Genomic DNA, 20798 nt, shown 5'->3' with positions numbered 1-20798 from the left:
AAGTTCAATTTTTACACCCCCTAATAATTTGTACAGCTGGCTTTTTTTTCTTACTTGCTTTATAGTTAAGATCTGTGAAGAGTTTTAACTCTCATTAAAAGACATGATAATTACAGCTGGTAACATTTAACTTAAATTCAACATGGGAGGACTTCCCTGGTGGCTCAGTGGTTAAGAATCCGCCTGCCAGTGCAGGGGACATGGGTTCAAGCCATGGCCCGGGAAGATCCCACATGCCACGGAGCAACTAAGCCCATGTGCCACAGCTACTGAGCCTCTGCTCTGAAGCCCGTGAGCCACAACTACTGAAGCCTGCACGCCTAGAGCCCGTGCTCTGCAGCAGGAGAAGCCACCGCAATGGGAAGCCCGTGCACCACAACAAAGAGTAGCCCCTGCTCACCACAACTAGAGAAAGCCCGCGTGCAGTAACGAAGACCCAATGCAGCCAAAAATAAATAAATTAATTAATTTAAAAAATTTTCAACATGGGATAAAAAAAATAATGGACTCTAAATTACAGTTTTTAGACTTGGAAGGATTTTAGAAATTGTCTAGGCCAGTGGCTCCTGACATTTTTAAGCATAAGAGTCCTTTTATATGTCAAAGCATTTCATGAACTACAGATGATAGCAGCTTGTACAGTGAGTATCAGTTGATAGAGAAAATCCGTAATAGCAGGAAGTTTCTATAGACCTAAAGATTATATTTGAACCTAAATTTGTATTATAAGTTACATCATGTACATGCATGTGAAAATTCTAGTACATAAAGTGGAAACTCTTTTATTCATTCTGCAGACAGTTCATGGTGCCCTTGTGAATGCATGGTCATTTTGCAATAGCTCAGCAGCCCTACAGGGATAAAAAAATGAGAACCACCAGTTTCTTTTGGTCTAGTTCCTGTGTTCTGCCTTTACTCCTGGTCCTTTTCCCCAATTTTTACAGGTGAGAAAACTGAGGCCCAAAAAGATTAAGTAACTTGGGATCACACAGCTAGTTAGTAGCAAAAAAGTTCCTATATTTTCTCTTGAAATACAGGAACAGTGGAAGTTGAGTTGATAAATAGATTGAAAGAATAAACTTATCCCTTAAGGACTGGCTTATTCTAGGGGAATAATTGAATTACTGAGGGGAATCTCATACAGCTGACATTTGAAACACTGAGAAGATAATGCTGAAAAATATATGTACTTGTATATACTGTGATAAATTGATCAGAATGTTTTTCATTTTTTCCTGGCTTTATTCTGGAAGAATCAACTTGAATAAGAATGTTTTTCAAAGATAGGAAGTTACATTTCTCAGTATGGCCTACTGCGCTTCTCATACCAGCTTTGCTTACATTTAGTCACACGTAGAGGATGGTTAATTTCCTTTCTATTGTTAGAGAGGTCCGTGAAAGCCCAGGGAAGAAAACTGTACAACCATCTTTAGTAGCCTGCTGCTGTGTTTAATGAGACTTAATTATCCTTGCTATCAAGAAATTTATTCTTGGGCTTCCCTGGTGGCACAGTGGTTGAGAGTCCGCCTGCTGATGCAGGGGACACGGGTTCATGCCCCGGTCTGGGAAGATCCCACATGCCGCGGAGCAGCTAGGCCCGTGAGCCATGGCCGCTGAGCCTGCGCGTCCGGAGCCTGTGCTCGGCACCGGGAGAGGCCACAACAGTGAGAGGCCCGTGTACCGAAAAAAAAAAAAAGAAATTCATTCTTATATTTATTTAAATCTCACACTTCCGTTTGCTCTCAGTGTTCGTGGTAAAGATAGCAAACCACTTGCTCCTCTGGAAAGGCAGCATTTCATAATGGTCCAGCGCTGGAGCCTGCTGCAGTATCCTGGCTGAAATGCTCACTGTGTAGCCCTGGCCATGACATTTAGACTCTGTGCCTCTGTTTCCTCATTTCTAAAACCAGGATGAAGCTAGTACCCATCTCACAGAACTACTGTGAAGATGAAGTGTTGTAGGAGTACTTAGAACAGTGCCTGGCCCTTAGTGAGTGTTCATTGAATGTCAGTTGTTAATAACAACAGTAGTTTTCTTACCGTCACTACTTTAAGGCCTTGTATTTCATGGTTAATGATTATCTGTTTCTATAATCTTTCCATTTAAAATACATTTTCTAACCCAGATTCAGCAGTATTTATGCTTTCTTTTTGGTGAGGAAATACATTTTGTTAAAAATAATTTAAAATAATTTTTTTAAAAATAATTTTAAAAAAATTCATTTGAATCAGTACAAAACACCTGCCTTTAATTACTGATGTGTAGCATATCTGATTTCCTACCTCTGTTTGAAATGAACTTCAGTTTAGCAGAAATTGTCTTTATGGTTTCCTCTGAAGATTTTTTTTATTGTCACCACTGGTTAATACATAACTGAGAGTTTACTAATTTTCGTGCCACAATCTAATTTGCTTTCTACAAACATCAGTGTTCCTTTTCTCTTTAGTTTAGTTTTGTTTTTTACCTTATTCTGCTTTATTTTTTGATATTAGAACATATTTATTTAACGATATTTTATGCAAGCACTTCATATCAGGCATTCTCTTTGGTTTTTAAAAACTCTTAAGAGTTATTTAATGCACTTGAAAACAGACTTTTTTTTGCAAGTTATGTTCATTTAACAAGCATTTGCTAAAAGTACTGACTACATGTCCTATGCTACATGAAGATAAATTGGGACAGCAGCCTGGAAGAGTTGGCTGGCAAAATCATTATCTACTCCTGAGTCAGTGCTCTAAAAGAGTTAAATCCCCTCGAACACTGAAAAGAGTCCCACGCAACACAGACGACAAGCAAAACTCACTAACTCTTAGAAACTTATTCTGGACATTGGCCCCTGTTTTCTCCAGTTTGATATTTTTCAACTCTTTAATATAAGAGAACAAATTTTGTGATTTGTTTGGAAAGGAATTGAAGTAATTTTGTCTCCTTAGTAAACTGTGGTTTATTTTTTCACATTTTATCTCCTCCAAATGGTTTAGCCACAGTTTCCAGTTTCCAGGAAACTCATTCATTGTAGGCAGAACCCATCAAATTAGCAGTCAAATGAGTTTGTTTTTTCCTCTTCTTCCATGAAAGAGATATCTAACAGAGAAAAGGTCATTTTACTTCAAGTCTTTAGAGCTAAGAAAAGGATAAGAAATGTGAATTGGTGCTCTGCTTTGATGTAAATGTGGCTTTAAAAAAGCTATTAGTAAAATCCTTATCAATTTTTCTTTATGATAATCGCTTACTATGACTAAATAAAGTATTCGAGTTGTAAAATGTTTTTAAACAGAGTCTAAGTCACTTTATAGAAAAAAGAATGTTAAGGCAATTAAGATTACTCCCAATGTTCCTCCTAGTTTTGTTAATGTACATATATGCATATGTAATTGCACTCGTCCTTTCTGAATGCACATGTTCTGTCTTCCGTTTTTCATGACTAAAATGGTTTTGTGAATAGGTGCATAACAGAATTACTACAAGAGGTTTTTCAAACGCTCAGTATTCACATTGCCACCTCATACTCTGTGGTGAAAACCACTGATTTATGGGAAATCATAAAAGGGGAGGAGGTAGAAAGAAATGAGGATTTATGTTAAAAAATATTGTAACTCTAAAAACATGTTTGTTTTTATTATATTTTCGCAAAAAGAAGGAAAGGGAGTATTTAAATCTTACTAGAAAGGGAGCCTATGTAATATTCCTGGGTAATGCCACTTATTTATTTTTTAACTATTCTAGTGGACATTTGATAATATTAGAAGATAATTATGAAAAAAATTTTAAACCTAAGGGCCTAATTTCTACTTAGTATTTTCCTTCAAGAAAGTCATAACTTAAAGCCCTGATTAAAAGGCTATATTACCGGATGGCTGTTAGTAAGCATTGAACAAGGGTGTATGTTTTTTAAATGACTTTATGAAAATTAGAAAATTTATCTATAGTACTTAGAGTGTACAATTATGTTTTTCTTATAAATAATTTGGAGTAAATACATTAAAAGAGTATTCTGCATATATAAATCACTCTGATGAATGGATACTTTTTAATTCATAAATTGCATTAGTACTCAATCCTGATGGGCATATATGAGTGCCTTACATATTCTAGTCAGAAAAGTCCTTGCCAAGGGAACTATTACCACATAAGGCAACCCTTCATTTAGCAGAGCAGATGTACAGTATAACCTTTTTATAATGATAATGGATTTTCTGCTTCACTCTCACCAATATCTAATAATAAACACTTATTGGACATTTCACCCTCTTTTTCTCTTATATGACACTTTGTACCAACAGTACCAATATTTCCAAACTGAAGAATGAAAGTGAATATGCTTTATCAGCATTTTATCTTAGGGCGATCTGTTTTATAACATGGATCCCATGACAAGTGTTTACGGCACAATTTCTGTATTTTGGAAGTGGGCATTTTGCTAAGGAAAATCTGAAAAGAGCTGATTTCACTTTTAGTGATTGTTAATTTAATAAAGCTGATGTGAGGAGGGATTTTTGAAGTCCTTGAAGTACGTGGAGGGATAATTTTGATACTTAATCAGGCCTAAAGTATTTTTTTAAAAGAGGAATCTTTTGTATATTATTAAGCCAGCTATTGGAATAGTATTATTCCAAGTTACTAACTTTTGGAAAATTTATAATGTAGCGGTTTTTATGATATTTTGGAAAGTTTTTATGGTGAGACTGTTTCTTTCCTGACAGGTGTATTCCTTGCAAAGGTTCCCGATTTCCTCCCACCCTTCCACGCCCTGCTGTAGCTGTATTACCCTTTAAGCTTCCTTACTGTCAGACTGCCACAGAGAAAGGACAAATGGAGGTACGCACAAATCTTACCTTGACACTCTGAGTTTGATAATACCCTGCCTGTGACACAGACATTTAAAATGATTCTGATGACCAGTGTTGAGTATTCATTACTTTATAATTAAAGAAATAGCAGTAGCTGTGAGGGAGGAGGGCTGCTTCCAGGGACTTTATCTAAGAGGTAAATGGGTGTGACTGTCAGGGCCTCCCTAGGGTAAGGCGCTCACTCTCGGGCTTGGACAAGTGCCTAAGAGGACGATGCCTTCATGAATTTTGTACCCTTAGGTGCCAGGCTTGCCTCACCTTACTCCTAGCCCTGCGTCATCAAAAGTCATTCAATATCTTGCAGTTAGTTATTCTAAACAAGAAACAAATCAGCTTATAAAAATCTAGTTTACCAAGTTCTCTGAGCATCAACTATGATAGCTAGGAAACTTTAAAATGCTATATACAATTGACCCTTGAAGAACATGGGTTTGAACGGTGTGGGTCCATTTATACATGGGTTTTTTTCAGTAGTAAATACTACAGTACAGCACCATGCAAGATTGGTTGAATCTGAGGATGCCGAACCTCAGATATGGAGGAACCGCATATATATGGAGGGCTGACTATAAGTTATATGCAGATTTTCAACTACACAGAGGGTAGGCACCTCTACCTGCTATATTGTTCAAGGGTCACTGTATTTCCCTTTTTTTTTTTTAAGGATAGAAGATAAAGTCAAGCCATAATATCACGTTAGAATTGTAAAATAAGCTGTAGAAAGGAATATTTCAAAAAATATTTTATTCAGAAACTGGTGTCATATGATAAATGTTTAACACTTGCCTGGTATTCAGCTGATAGTTGGCTCTAAGCAGTTTTTCCACTTTTGCAGGAACAGTACTGGCGTTCAGTTATGTTTCACAACCACCTTGATTATTTAGCTAAAAATGGTTATGAATATGAAGAGAGCACTAAAAATCAAGCAATAAAAGAACAGCAGGAACTTTTAATGAAAATGCTTGCGGTGAGTAAAATAAGTAATAGTGGGGAAGAAAAGTTAATTTTTTTTCTCTAGGTTGAATTTCTTAATGGTATGTGAATGAGCACCAGGTTCCACAACCTAGAATTCCTAAGTTGTATCTGGTGGTGTTTTTCTCCCTTGAAAGTTCTGTTTCCCAGTTCACGTTGCAGATAAAATATTTACGACATTGCCTTGTATCTAAGATCATAGGAAGAAATAAACTCTTCTGGTGCTACCTCCCTGTTTTGTTTTTGCCGACTGGTCTGTGTTTTAATAGGCCCTGTAGGTGATTCAGATGCTTATTAATAAAGTTTGAGGACTGGCCCTAGCTCCTGCTCTTATGTGCAGCAAATAAAGTTTGAGTGTAGACTTTTAGGTCTGCAGGCTGAGCAGTCTTAAGAACTTTGATCAGGCTTTTAGACATGCCTGCCTTTTGTTATCCTCTTAGGTAAAAGTTAGTCTGTAGCCAGTGACCAGGTTTGGTCCCCTGGATATTTACATACATTTATCTTTAGAGATAAAAAACTTTTTGAAACATAAGATTCATAAGTTTGTGTCCTCATTCCAGGTTGGCTTATGAGGAGGAGTATAATGTAATTTCTTCTGTGCTCTTCTTGCACTAGACTGTAAACACCTTGAGGGCAGTGACCATGTCCTGTTCACTAATGTATGCCAGGCACTGATGTGGTGTCTGATACATAGTGCACCTCAGTATTTCCTAAGAGAGTAAATGGCCCAGACTTTCCATTTTAAAGTTGAGGAAAAAAAACTTCTGAGGGCAAAGTGATATCTGAGACCACAGAGCTTATTGTAACTTGTCTCCAAAAGGTGATATTCACTACTGTCACCTCTATGCAACACTGCCTTGCATTTAGTATTAAAGAAATTTAATTAGTTTACTATAGAGTAAGTTTTGTTCCATTCACAAAGTCCCATTTGTACACCAACATGAACTAGTAACCTTTTCATTTTCTACAACATATGTAAGGAAACATGTTTGATTTATTTACCATTTAGCCTTAGAGGAGCTTTTCCGCTGGAGTGCAGTGTTCCTCAGCAGGGTGCTAGTAGCATCCTGTTAGTTCTTTAGCATTCCTGCCCCCAGGCAAATGCCCATAGTTCCACCTAATTACTGGGAAAACCATACTATCATTTCCAAATGCCCTCTGAGGCAGAGTACTACCCTGATTGAGAAGTACTGCTTACAGATAAGTGATTCTGGAAAACTTGAGAAGGACATGCAGGTAAATATCTAAAGCATCTATGCTGATGAATCAGACTTGACATGTCTAAGTAACAAAGTAATACTTCTGTGAATTATGAGACCTTTAGTAGTCTTCAAAATATTAGTTTTCCTCACATTGTACTTCAGTTGCCTCACTTTGAGTCGTCAAAATTCATACCAAAAGAAAAAGTCATGATAAATGAATGTTTTTCATTTTATATTGTAAGTATAAAAAATAGAGCAAGAAAAAGGAGGTTGTTTGCTAATTTGGAAGTTGTATAACTGTTTCTGGTAGTTAGAGATCATAGACAATCATACTTAAAAAGCTAATGGGTAAATCTATTTGCCCACCCACATTCACTTAGTAGCATTTGTGTGCCAATTCTAGGCAAAGTAATAACAAATCATTTACAATTTATTCTTTCTTTCAATTTGCTACCCTGTTTTGTGAGTGCAGGTGGTGGAATGGGCAGGAAAACAAATTTAGGAGAACCATTTTTGAATTTTTAAATAAATCTCTTACTCTCCTTGCAATCAATAACTTGAAATGATATGTCATATTTCATTGTTGATTGTGAAATGCACCAGTATTTTACTTATTTAAGTCACTAAGACAGAAAGAAATGCTTCCATTTAAACTGGCTCACCATCAATTGTAAGATGGTTCTCAACTTCAGAGACAGATGTTAAAATGTGTAAAAATGTGCCTCTTAGAATTAGGGATACAATATCTAGAAGACTTTTCTCAGTTCTACTAGTGGTATCATTCTTTTATTTTTAAAAAGTTTTACTCAACATAATTTGACTTTTTCCCCCCTTTTTTTCCTTTAGCTTTCTTGTAAACTGGAGCGGGAATTTCGTTGTGTAGAACTTGCTGATCTAATGACTCAAAATGCTGTGAATTTAGCCATTAAATATGCTTCTCGTTCTCGGAGATTAATATTGGCCCAGAGACTTAGTGAACTGGCTGTAGAGAAAGCAGCAGAATCGGCAGCCACCCAAGCTGAAGAAGAGGAAGAAGAAGAAGAGGATTTCAAAAAAAAGTTGAATGCTGGGTAAGAAATGTTTGAGTTTTACCATCCTGAATATTGACTTGGTCTTTTTATAGCCCTTTATTGAATAATATCATTGTCTTTTAGTTACAGTAATACTCCTACAGAGTGGAGTCAGCCAAGGCTCAGAAATCAAGTTGAAGAAGATTCAGAGGATACTGGAGAAGCTGATGATATAGAAGAAAAACCAGAAATACATAAACATGGTAAGATAACATCTTTAAGGCAGTTGAAAGATGAGATGTGTCATGTGTGTGACTTCTCCCCTTTTACTTGGCTGAGGGAAATTGAATACCCATACTTTTTCAAGACGTCTTTCCTGTCTGATTGTTGATTACAGAAGATGACTTTATCTTCCCATTTACATTGTATTGTTTTATCTTAATTATTCTGTAGGAGAAAACCCGTTTTTCAAAAGTGCAAATTCCTCTGATATGCCAGCTATTAAGACAGGTAAGAAAATTTGGATTTTGTAACATCGAGAAGATTTTGAAGTAGCCTTTACAGTGATACATCTACTCAAATACACCTTACTCTTCAGGGCCTGTTTTGTTGTTGTTGTTTTTAATCAGAAATGTTTGTGAAACAGTGGTCATTTAACAAATACTTATTAATGCCTATTTTGTGTCTAGTATTTGCCTGGGGGGGGGGCTACAGTGGTCAAGTAGACATGCATGTTTGATCCCTGCATAAACATTATAGTACCAGCTGGCTTTTAAAAGTATACATATGTAGGGCTTCCCTGGTGGCGCAGTGGTTGAGAGTCCGCCTGCCGATGCAGGGGACACGGGTTCGTGCCCCGGTCCGGGAAGATCCCACATGCCGCGGAGCGGCTGGTCCCGTGAGCCATGGCCGCTGAGCCTGCGCCTCCGGAGCCTGTGCTCCACAACGGGGGAGGCCACAACAGTGAGAGGCCCGCGTACAGCAAAAAAAAAAAAAAAAGTATACATATATATATATGTTTGATTTTAATATACTTTTACATGTGTACAGATTATTAAAAGAGCATATAACAGGTGGCTGTAATCTAGTCAGTGGTGGGGGATGGTTTGGGACCCCAAGGAAGGCCTCATGGAATGTTTATTTTATTTTATTTATTTATTTATTTGTGGTACGCGGGCCTCTCACTGTTGTGGCCTCTCCCATTGTGGAGCACAGGCTCCAGACGCGCAGGCTCAGCAGCCATGGCTCATGGGCCTAGCCGCTCCGCAGCATGTGGGATCTTCCCGGACCAGGGCACGAACCCGTGTCCCCTGCATCGGCAGGCTGACTCTCAACCACTGCGCCACCAGGGAAGCCCTATTTTACTTTTTAAATTTATTTTTGGCTGCACTGGGTCTTCATTGCTGTACGTGGGCTTTCTCTAGTTGCGGCGAGCGGGGGCTGCTCTTCATTGTGGTGCGCGGGCTTCTTATTGCGGTGGCTTCTCTTGTTGTGGAGCACGGGCTCTAGGCCCGCGGGCTTCATTAGATGTGGCACATGGGCTTAGTAGTTGTGGCGCAGGGGCTTAGTTGCTCTGCAGCATGTGGGATCTTCCCAGACCAGGGCTGTAACCCGTGTCCCCTGCATTGGCAGGCAGATTCTTAACCACTGCGCCACCAGGGAAGCTGCCACGTGGAATGTTTAAAGCAGAGATCTAAAGGATGAATGAGTCAGCCAGGCAAAGGTGGGTGGGAGCAGAAGCAGAAGAAAAGCATGTGGGCTTAAGGAACAGCATGTGTGAAGACTGTAAGAGAGGCTTGAAGAGCACAGAGAGCAAAGAGGAAGTGGTGCTGAATGGTTTTGGAGCAATGCAGATCCATGTAGGCCATGGTAGGATCTGGACCTTTATTCTGAGGTTGCTGGGAGGCTGTTGTAGGTTTTAATGAGGGGCAGAGTATGGCACACTGTGAAGAGGAGGACTGCGTATAAGGAGACTTCTGAGGTAGTCCCAAGTGAGATTGAATAGACTGGGGTGGTGGTGATTGCTGGTAGAAAGCATGGGGGGAATTGAAGAGGTGTTTCTGAAGATGATATAGAGAGGATGGAAGTTCAGGGTGTGAAGAATAACTGTCAGTTTCTGGCTTGAGTACTTGAGTGAATGATGGTGCCATTTACTGAGTCAGGAAACACTAGGAAAACGTGGGTTTAGATAGGAGGACGATGAGTTACTATTGGCTGTTCAGGAAAGTAGGATCTCTGGGATGGAGATATAAAGTGAAAATTGTTGACATAAGTATAGCAGTTTAAACCATGGGTATGGGTGAGTGAGCACTGAGGGAGGATCAAAGTGAGGAGAAAAATGAGGTTAGGCCTAGAGAGGAGGAGGACGAACCATCAAAAGAAAGTGAGGAAGGAGGTAAGCCAGGGAATGCGGTATCTCAGAAGTCAAAGGGGAGATAGTATCAAGAAGAAAGGAACACTCCGCTATGTGGAATGCTGTTGAGAGGTCACACAAGGTGATGGCTGGAAAAGATCCACCAGTTTTGGCTGCATAGGGTTTACTGAGTTCTTAGCAAGAGCAGATTCTGCAGGGTAGTAGGGCTGGAAGCCATGTATTGGATGGAGGAACATGTGAATAGTGAGGAAATGGGAATAGCTGTGTAGACAACTCTTGAGAAATTTGGCTGCTTAGGGGAGGTGAGGGAAAATTATGTGGGGGGCGAGAAGGGGATGTGGCAGAGAGCGTGTTTGGTTTTTGTTTCTTTAAGTTGGGAAACTTGAGCCAATAAAGAAGGAAAAGTCAAAGATGACACGTGTAGCCGTTGATAACACAGGTTTCTTGAAAAGCAGGAGTGGGTGGGATCTAGAGCATTTGTAGAGGAATTATTAACTAGCTAAAATAAGGCACCATTCTTCCCTGGTAACAGGAGAAAAGAAGAGATCTCTACATATTGTATCTGTCTATTTCATAGTGGCAAATTGGGATAGTTCCCATCATCTAATAGCTTTTATTTTGTCTTAGAAATAGGAAGAAGGTCATATATAGTTATTTATAGTTTTAAAGTTGCAAAGTACATTATTTTCATATAATACAGATTAAAATATTCCATAATTCTTATAGAAGTCATAAGTCTTCTGAGTTTTACCACTATTAAGTGAGGGTTTCTTTCTTATGAAAGGTGCAGTTACCTCTAGCAACCAAGGACGAATAAACCCCTTCAAGGTAAACTCTTTCCAGTGATGTTTTCTATTATTTAAATACATTTCCATACAGAGAAATATTTCCAAACTACCAGACGACCCTCCCCAGACTTAAGAGGCATTAAAGACTGCAACAGATTAAATTTTAAAATATTTAAATAAGTAAATATTTTAAAATAAACAAAGATGAAAGCAGCACTAGTTCCTGCTTGGACCAGGAGTTACATTTTCTACTTATCTTCTGAGAACCTACAGTTTTGAAGGTTTTCAAAACTTGGGGATGTGGTATTTGGGAATATGCGCATCAGTCTTAATTTGGATTATACCAAATATATTCATTTCCGAAGGTGAGACTACAATACAAACTTAACAGAAATTTAAAGGAAAAATAAATCTCTTGGCATTTTTTTTTTCTTCTTTAAACATTAAATGCTAATATTAGTTTGCTTGTAGGTATCAGGCAATTCCAAAGAGCCATCCATTTCAGTGAATTCAGTACGTTCAACTAATATTTTAGACAATATGAACAAATCATCCAAGAAATCTACTGCACTTAATCGAGCTACAAATTATGAAAAGTCTCCAGTTATAAAGCCTCTGGTTCCAAAACCAAAGTCTAAGCAGGTATGATTTCACCTGCCCCCATCTGCAGTACACAACTCATAGTCTGTCTGTCTTACTTTAGTTTTGTTCACTCTTTCGGGTATGAGACAGGAGGCTCCAGTTGTTTATAAATGATTGTCTAGTGAGGGCAATGGTTCTCAATTCTGGTTTTGCATCAGAATCACTTTTTAAAAATACGTAGACCCAGGACAGGGACTCATGCATCTATCTGTATTTTTTTTCATTTTCCAGATGGTTCTGATGCATGTCCCTATTTAATGGCAGCTGGTTTAGTACCTAGCCCTAATCTTTCCTTGTTTTGTATTCTGGTTTTGCCTCCCAGATTGTGTCCCAGTTTTGGTATTTTATCACAGATTTGTCATCAGTAAAATAGACCTATCATTTGTAATTTCCATTTCATATAATTTTATTCATCTAGAATACATGAAATTTGAGGTACAGTTTTTTTGGGTTTTGTGTGTGTGTTTATACATGTTTATTTTCAACAGAGAACCTCTCGGGACTTTACATGTTGGTGTAAGAATTCTAAATAATTATATTTCTCCACATTTTTCAAAATTCGCTTGTAACATATAAAATCATACTAGATTTTGTTGCGGTGTTCATTATGTTTGTTTTTACAGGCATCTGCAGCATCCTTCTTCCGGAAAAGAACTTCCCAAGCTGATAGGACTGAGGAAGTAAAAGAAGAAAATCCTAAAAATCCATCATCTGAAACCCCAGCTATGTGTCCTCAAAACACTGAAAACCAAAGGTCAGTACATAGAGAAATTTAGTGTTCTCAAGATGTAGTATTCCAGTAAAAGGCATACAGAAGTAGCAATACAAAATTATGTGGCCCTATTATTCATTCATGTAAATAATACATTGGCACAGGTAGTAGGCATTCTGAACACTTGTAACTTTAGGGAAGCCACAAATATTGATTAATGTCTATTTATATTACTTATTAAAGTATGCTTTGATAAACTGCATACATGTTTTAAATTGTGGATACGTTTTGCTGGGACACTATATTTTATAATTAGTTCATTTTTTCATTTGTTTGTTTTTAAATCGTTAGTATAGTTACATGGGAGAAACACAGTCAAAAGATAGAAAGAGATTTGTGATGAAGAGTAAATCTTTTCCCTACCCACCCAGTTTCCCCTCCACAAATAGTCACGGCACAAGTTTCTTATATAGCCTTCTGGAAATATCCTATGCATGTACACTTAGATTTATCTGTTTTTTTTTTCAGTTTTACAGAAATGGTAGTATACTCATTGTTCTGTGCCTTATTTTTTTCATTTAATAGCTTTTGCAGATGATTTCTTATTACTACATGAAGAGTTTCTTTAATCTTTTTACTTCCATTGAATGGCTGTACCATAATTTATTTAGTTCTCTACTGGTGGACAAAAGGTAGTTGCTGGTCTTTTGCTAGTACAAATAGTAGTACAGTGAATAACTTTATATGAATATTATATACCTATAGCTGTAAGATGGATTCCTGTATGGTTCAAGCTAATGTACAATTGTAATTTCGATAGATATTGCAAAACTGTTCTGCATGGATGTTGTATTATTTTATACACCCCCAGCAATATGAGAGTTCCTGTTTGTCCATATCCTGTTTGTCCACCAACTCCTTGTTACCAAATTTCTTGATCTCTTGTATGCTAGATTTACTTAAAATACATCAGCTAAATTGAAAAAGTCACCGTTTCATTTTTAGTGTTATGTATCTCATTTAACCAATATCTGATGTTAACCAATTTAATTTGAAGGGATAGCTGTGGTTTTTATTTTTTCCTATTTTCTGAATTTAATTTAGATATTAAACAGTGAAATTTTTATTTAAGAAGATTCCATTTTTTATACTATCAACAGGCTATACAGAAAAAAAGTGCTCAGTAAATATTAAATGTTTGCATTAAATCTTCACTTGTGACCTAAAGACAGTTTGTGTCAGAACTGAAATCTAATGAAACTGACAAGTATGCTGTGTCCATGCTTTACATAATAATGGTACAAGAAAGGACCCACACTCTCAGGTCAGCTGTGAGGGCAGGGGTGAGGAGCTTGAGAGAAGTCATGACGATTTCCAATAGCTGGTTTGGGAAATGGAGAAAGGCTACCAAAGATACCTGGAAGGGTTATATTGGGCTAGAGGGGCGAAGTAGTATTGGAGACCTTGAGCCTGTCAACATTCATAAAAGAGTTGAAAGTTCAGAGTTTTGCTGCACTTGGAAAATACAAATGTGAGTAATCCCTTTGAATTGATCTTATAAAGGATTTTTTCAGCTCATTATTCCTGCAGTCTCTAGGCAGTTTTAAGTAATATGTAATTATGAATATTAACAAGTGTAATTGACTGTGTCTCTCTTACTTTATATATAGGTATGCTAATGGTTAATCACTAACCTGAAAAATCATGAAGCACTTTTAAGACTGTCTTAATTATAAAATTTTTTTACATAACTGCTATTTTAGGCCAAAGACCGGGTTCCAGATGTGGCTGGAAGAAAACAGATGTAATATTTTGTCTGACAATCCTGACTTTTCAGATGAAGCAGACATAATAAAAGAAGGAATGGTTCGATTTAGAGTATTGTCAACTGAAGAAAGGAAGGTAAGTAAGGATAATTGTATTGAGAATGAGACTTTAGTGAATTCCCAGGGGTTTTTTTTTTTTTTTTTATTGGGGTATAGTTGTTTTACAATGTTGTGTTAGTTTCTACTGTACAGCAAAGTGGAGTTCCCTGTGCTATACAGCAGATTCTTATTCGTTATCTATTTTATACATATTAGTGTATATATATCAATCCCAATCTCCCAATTCATCCCCCCGCCCTCACTTTCCCCACTTGCTGTCCATACATTTGTTCTCTACATCTGTGTCTCTATTTCTGCCTTGCACACCAGTTCATCTGTACCATTTTTCCAGGTTCCACATATATGCATTAATATACGATATTTGTTCTTCTCTTTCTGACTTACTTCACTCTGTATGACAATCTCTAGGTCCATCCACGTCTCTATAAATAACCCAATTTCATTCGTTTTTATGGTTGAGTAATATTCCATTGTATATAAGTACCACATCTTCTTTATCCATTCCTCTGTTGATGGACATTTAGGTTGCTTCCATGACTATTGTTGTTCCATGACTCTGTTGATGGACATTTAGGTTGCTTCCTGGCTATTGTAAATAGTGCTGCAGTGAACATTGGGGTGCATGTGTCTTTTTGAATTAGAGTTTTCTCTGGGTATATGCCCAGTAGTGGGATTGCTGGGTCATATGGTAATTCTATTTTTAATTTTTTAAGGAACCTCCATACTGTTCTCCATAGTGGCTGTGTCAGTTTACATTCCCACCAACAGTGCAAGAGGGTTCCCTTTTCTCCACACCCTCTCTGGCATTTATTGTTTATAGATTTTCTGATGATGCCCATTCTAACCTGTCTGAGGTGATACATCATTGTAGTTTTGATTTGCATTTCTCTAATAATTAGTGATGCTGAGCAGCTTTTCATGTGCTTCTTGGCAATCTGTATGTCTTCTTTGGAGAAATGTCTATTTAGGTCTTCTGCCCATTTTTTGATTGGGTTGTTTGTTTTTTTGATATTGAGTTGCATGAGCTGTTTATATATTTTGGAGATTAATCCTTTGATTGTCCGTTGATTCATTTGCAAATATTTTCTCCCATTCTGAGGATTGTCTTTTTGTCTTGTTTATAGTTTCCTTTGCTATACAAAAGCTTTTAAGATTCATTAGGTCCCATTTGTAAGGATAATTGTACTGAGATGGCGACTTCAGTGATTTCCCAGGTTTTAAAAATTCTTAAAGAAAGTGCCTTTTTCTGTTTTTAGAAATTGAATACATTCTGATAAACTCTTGGTGGAGAGGAAATACAACAAGCAAAATGTCAGCTTTGAACCTATGGATATGTAATAATTATTATTTAGTGCTGATGGTTAATTTTTTGGCAGATGTACTGCTTACATCTGTATAAGTTTCTGCATATTGTAAGTTAGGGGAATACCCCAAGAAAAAGTGCATTACTTATCAAAAGCAAAAAAGATTAATAAGTAAAAATGAAATTAATTCACATTTTTGGACTACTACTCTAAAGTCCTTGTAAGCAGAATTTCTTAAAATGCTGTTTACTTACACATTGAATACTAAATGAGAATACTGCTTTGGGGGGAAAAATCTGGTGTTCTGTTCATGTGGAAATTAGGACAGGTGGCTTGTACCTATTGCTCCTCATGTCAGTTTCTGCCATGTGAAAGAAGGCTAAGAGCAGCTTTCTTTTGCAAGGGGAAGGATTGTGTGTGTTGTATCAATAAATCTCAGACTTCCCTTCCCTAGGAATGACTGCGTGCAGCATAGGCACCTTGTGACATAGTTACTTACCTTGATAAGCTGGTTTTTATGAATAAAACTAATGCAAAATTAGGAAACTAGAAACTGGTCTTACCACCTCTAGCCTCCTTTAGAATCTCATTAGCATCTTTGTATTTCTCATTTTTTATAAGTATTTATAAAAGGATAAAAATTGTAAAGAATTAGATAAAATGACATCTGAATGAATAAGACCTTATTAGGAAAAGAGGAAGAGATTTGGCAAAAGTTGTGATTGTGTTCTTGAATACTTAAAAATGTAATCAATATTTTTAGTGTAAACCTTAAACATTTCTTAAATCCAGTCTGTTAATGTGAAAAATACTACAGGTCAAATGGTCCCATTTCAACAACAATGACTAGGAAGGAAAATAAAGTAGGAGGAGGAGGAATTGTTATAGATTAAAAGAGGTTTAAGAGGTAAATGAAATGAGTGAAGCTTGTTAGGTTCTTGCTTAGTGAGTAGAAACCAATCCCAAAAGCGTGTATACCGTATATAACGTTCCTGATATGACAAAGTGATGGGGATGAAGAACAGAGAACTGATTGCCAGGGGTTAGGGCCTGGGAGAGGAGTGGGGTGGGGCAACATGTGGAATCCTCATGCTTATGGAACTACTGTTCTGTATCCTGAATGTGGTGGTAAATACACAGCCTACAATAGAATTATACACACACACACACACACACACACACACAAACAAGTAGAAATAAAAAAGGGGATTTTATCAATGTCAATATCCTAGTTGTAATAGCGCACTACAGTTTTGCAAGATGCAACCATTGAGGGAAACTGAGTAAAGGGAACACGGTGGCTTTCTGTATTATTTCCTACAACTGCATGGAAATCTATAATAATCTTAAAAGGTTTTCTTTCTAAAAAAGTACCTGCAGTTATAGTGTTTTGCACTTAATATGCTTAAATACAAGCAGAGTTTAGATTGAAATATTATAGAGGTAGAATGTAAATTTTTTAACGTGCCCTGCAATTAAGTAATAAAAGATTTGTTTAAAAAAAAAAGAACCCTTAATGATTAGTTTAACAATTCAAATGCTAATTATGCTGCTTTACATAAAGGAATGTTGCCTGCAAAAGTAACGAAATCATGTCCTTCCTATTTCTTTGTTAGTGCCTAAAAACTTTTCTCCTGCAATATTTTTATAAAGGCATGGGCTGCCAAGGCCAAAGGAGGAACTGCAAGTGATGGAGCTGAAGAAAAGAAACGAAAACGTGTGGTCGATGATAGTCACGAAACTGAAAACCAGAAAGAAAAAACGAAGGAGAATCTGAATTTGCCTAAAAAGCAAAAACCTTTAGATCTTTCTACGAATCAGAAACTGTCAGCTTTTGCATTTAATCAGGAATAGAGGAAGGAAGTGTACTTAGGAAAGTAATGGATTTTTTACTCATCTTTGATGAATCTAGACCTTTTAAAAAAAATCTTTAGGAAACTCTTTATATATTTTTAAAAGAGTTTAAAGACTGCTATTTGTCTTTATAAGATACTGTAGTAATTCTATTGGTGTAGGTAGCAGGGCATCTGTAAAAACTATCATCTCTTCAGATTGCTCTGCCCCCAAATGGAGGGCCATTCAGAAGCATTGTGGTCATGGTCACTGACTGGAGGCCACTGTCATGTCCCATTGGAAGCTGATTTGTTTTTGTTTCTTACCTTAAAAATCATCAAAGCCAAGGTCTTAAAACCTCTGAACATTGAAGTACCTTGTAGGGTTTTCCTTCTTTGGTTCATGTCATGTACTGGGAAGTACTACAAAAGTCCTCTTCCCAAGTGTGCTACCATAGACTGCTCTCTATGTCTATACTGGCCCCAGGGGACCATGTTTTTTTTTTTTTAGTAAGGGCCCTAAACATGTAAATAATTTTGTAGATGAGACCTTTTGTTTGTTTTGGCAGTTTCTTCATATATTACCTTTAATTATTTGTGTAGCCTTTTTTTTTAAATAAAATTTTTTCACATTTCCATATTTAGCTTGATATGGTCTTCACATTGTATTTCCATGAAATGGAAGTATTTCTAGAAAATATATTTTATATTTATTACCGTAATTTCTACCACCCCCCATCCTATTACACAGTATACACACAGAAGAGAATTGAAGATACTGTTTTGATAGCATTACAGCCCAGCACGTAATGTGCTCCTTGTAAGCTACTCTGGTTATCAGCATCAGCAGTGCTTTTCTGAGTAAGTCTTTGAAGCCTTGATAAGAGAGTGGTTGAAGAGTAATGGAAAGTGTTTAACTCCTCTTTTATTTTGAACAAACAAGATTTAATTAAGTAGTTCATACATTTTTTGGTTAGTATTCTAAGCAGAACTTAATACAAATGCAGCCACTTAATGAGGGCAAAGTACAAGGGGTGAGGTTGGGGTAGAGGGATAGTAGTAAAATAAAATCAGGTGGCTCAAAATCTAGGGTAGTTTTATAGGTTGGAAGGAACAAAATATGTTGAAAATTTAGTTGTATAGGAGCCAAAGGATATTCCTTGTCTCATGATGATTAAGGTTGCGAAGGAATACATTTCTGATTTTTTAGTTAGTACCTGGTATTGAGAAACATTGTAGCATAGAGGTTAGGAGCACAGATTTCAAAGCCGGACTACCTGGGCTCAAAGGACCACTGCAATACTACCAGCTAAATAACCTTGGGTAAGTTCTAGCCTTTGTCCACTCATCTGTAAAATGGGTATATTAATAGTAACTACTTTAGAGGGTTGTTCTGAGAATTAAATGAGGTAAAAGCACTTACCTGGCACATAGTAATGTTTTATATACATATCAGCTATTGTTACTATGCTGTTGGCTGGTTCATCTTGCTTTGTCATTAGGTTTGATTCTGAATTAATTATGTATGAATTAATTTTGATTTCAAGATCCTGAAGGAAAAGTTTATTTATATTACTTTGGAAAGCATGTTTATAGACATGTATTTTGTTTTTACTTCCTCAACTTGCTTATTACCACAGTGTATAATACTTAAGGATATAATCCTTGAGTGTTATATTTCAGATCCATAGGAACCTGATAACACCAAGGATTTTCAAAAGGTTTTTTCTTTCTTTTGTTCCTTTGACCACGCCGTGCGGCATGCAGGATCTTAGTTCCCCGACCAGGGATCGAACCCATACCCCCTGGAGTGGAAGTGTGGAGTCTTAACCACTGGACCACCGGGAAGTCCCTGCAAAAGGTTTTTTTAATCTCCTACTTTTGTTTGGTTGAAGGAAGGTTTTTGTATTGACCTGGTTTAACTTACAAATCAGAACTTTGAAACCAAGAAATATCATACTTATTCCTTTTCTATATAATATTAAACTTCTTTTAAGAAAAAAAAATCTTTGGGACTTCCCTGGTGGTCCAGTGGGCAAGACTGCACACTCCCAATGCAGGGGGCCTGAGTTCAATCCCTGGTTGGGGAACTGAATCCCACATGCTGCAACTAAGAGTTCACATGCTGCAACTAAAATCTGGTGCAGCCAAATAAATAAATGTCAAAAAATTCCCCCAAAGTACCCTTTTTAGCCTTCCCCCCCGCCAAATCTAGGATTAATCAAGAATGTTGAATTGGGACTTCCCTGGTGGTTCAGTGGTTAAGAATCCGCCTGCCAATGAAGGGGGCACATGTTCGAGCCCTGGTCTGGGAAGATCCACATGCCATGGAGTAACTAAGCCCTTGCACCACAACTACTGAGCCTGCGCTCTAGAGCCCATGAGCCACAACTACTGAGCCCGTGTGCTACAGCTACTGAAGCCCGTGCGCCTAGAGCCAGTGCTCTGCAGCAAGAGAAGCCACTGCAGTGAGAAGCCCGTGCACTGCATCAAAGAGTAGCCCCCACTCACCACAGCTAGAGAAAGCCTGCATGCAGCAACAAAGACCCAACGATGAAGACCCAATGCAGCCAAAAATAAACAAACAAAATATTTTTTTAAAAAAGAATATTGAATTGTATTTAATTATTAGAAGTATATACTTTTTAATACAAGAAAGAGTGAGGAAGAACATCATCCCTAATCCTAATATCCAGAGATAACCACTGTTAACATTTTAGTGTATGTCATTAGGCGTTTTTCTGTATATGTGTTTTTTGTTTTTTGTTACATAGGTGTGCAGTCCAAATTCATGCTGAGTAGAGGCGTAAAGGAAAAAACAAAACAACTCAAGCCTGCAGTTTAAAGTGTGGCCTTTTGCTTGTAGTGTTCCTGTAATTGACACCAATTTCTACCTACTCTGCAGCTGTGTCATAAAGGGCAAAAACGTATGGAGTAGAAAGTAAACATAATGGAATCAGAAAGCCAAAAGTTGGTTCTTTGAAAGACTGATAAATTAGAAAAATATCTGACAAGATTAATCATGATACAAAGAGAAAAGCATGAATAAGTAATATTAGGAATGAAAAGGAAATTATTAACTACAAAAACAGTACAGATTTTTTAAAGGTACGAGGCTTATGATGGTCAGTTTTGTGTGTCAACTGGCTAGGCTACAGATGTTATTCAGTCAAACACCAACCTATGTGTTGCTGTGAAGGTATTTTATAGATTGTCTTAAAGTTC

The 20798-nt window shown here is 37.2% G+C and overlaps 1 protein-coding gene across 2 annotated transcripts in view; it reads left to right on the top strand.

Annotated features, from left to right (window-relative positions):
- The window catches only part of WDHD1 (WD repeat and HMG-box DNA binding protein 1), an 81731-nt gene that overhangs the window by 38263 nt on the left and 22670 nt on the right, over window positions 1-20798 (top strand). Inside the window, exons 17-26 of one of the 2 annotated variants that reach the window (XM_004279331.3) lie at window positions 4705-4819; window positions 5687-5818; window positions 7872-8095; window positions 8180-8298; window positions 8489-8545; window positions 11194-11237; window positions 11669-11839; window positions 12463-12593; window positions 14315-14453; window positions 17395-18204. In XM_004279331.3, coding sequence (XP_004279379.1) covers window positions 4705-4819; window positions 5687-5818; window positions 7872-8095; window positions 8180-8298; window positions 8489-8545; window positions 11194-11237; window positions 11669-11839; window positions 12463-12593; window positions 14315-14453; window positions 17395-17595 — 1333 coding nt within the window. In that variant the 3' untranslated portion in view covers window positions 17596-18204. Of the gene's footprint in view, window positions 1-4704; window positions 4820-5686; window positions 5819-7871; window positions 8096-8179; window positions 8299-8488; window positions 8546-11193; window positions 11238-11668; window positions 11840-12462; window positions 12594-14314; window positions 14454-17394; window positions 18205-20798 lie in introns of those variants that run through there. The other variant, XM_049706241.1, reaches the window with a different exon arrangement.

This window comes from Orcinus orca, chromosome 2 (assembly GCF_937001465.1).
Source record: "Orcinus orca chromosome 2, mOrcOrc1.1, whole genome shotgun sequence".
NCBI classification, from domain to species: domain Eukaryota; kingdom Metazoa; phylum Chordata; class Mammalia; order Artiodactyla; family Delphinidae; genus Orcinus; species Orcinus orca.
This window is presented reverse-complemented; position numbering and strand designations above follow the sequence as displayed.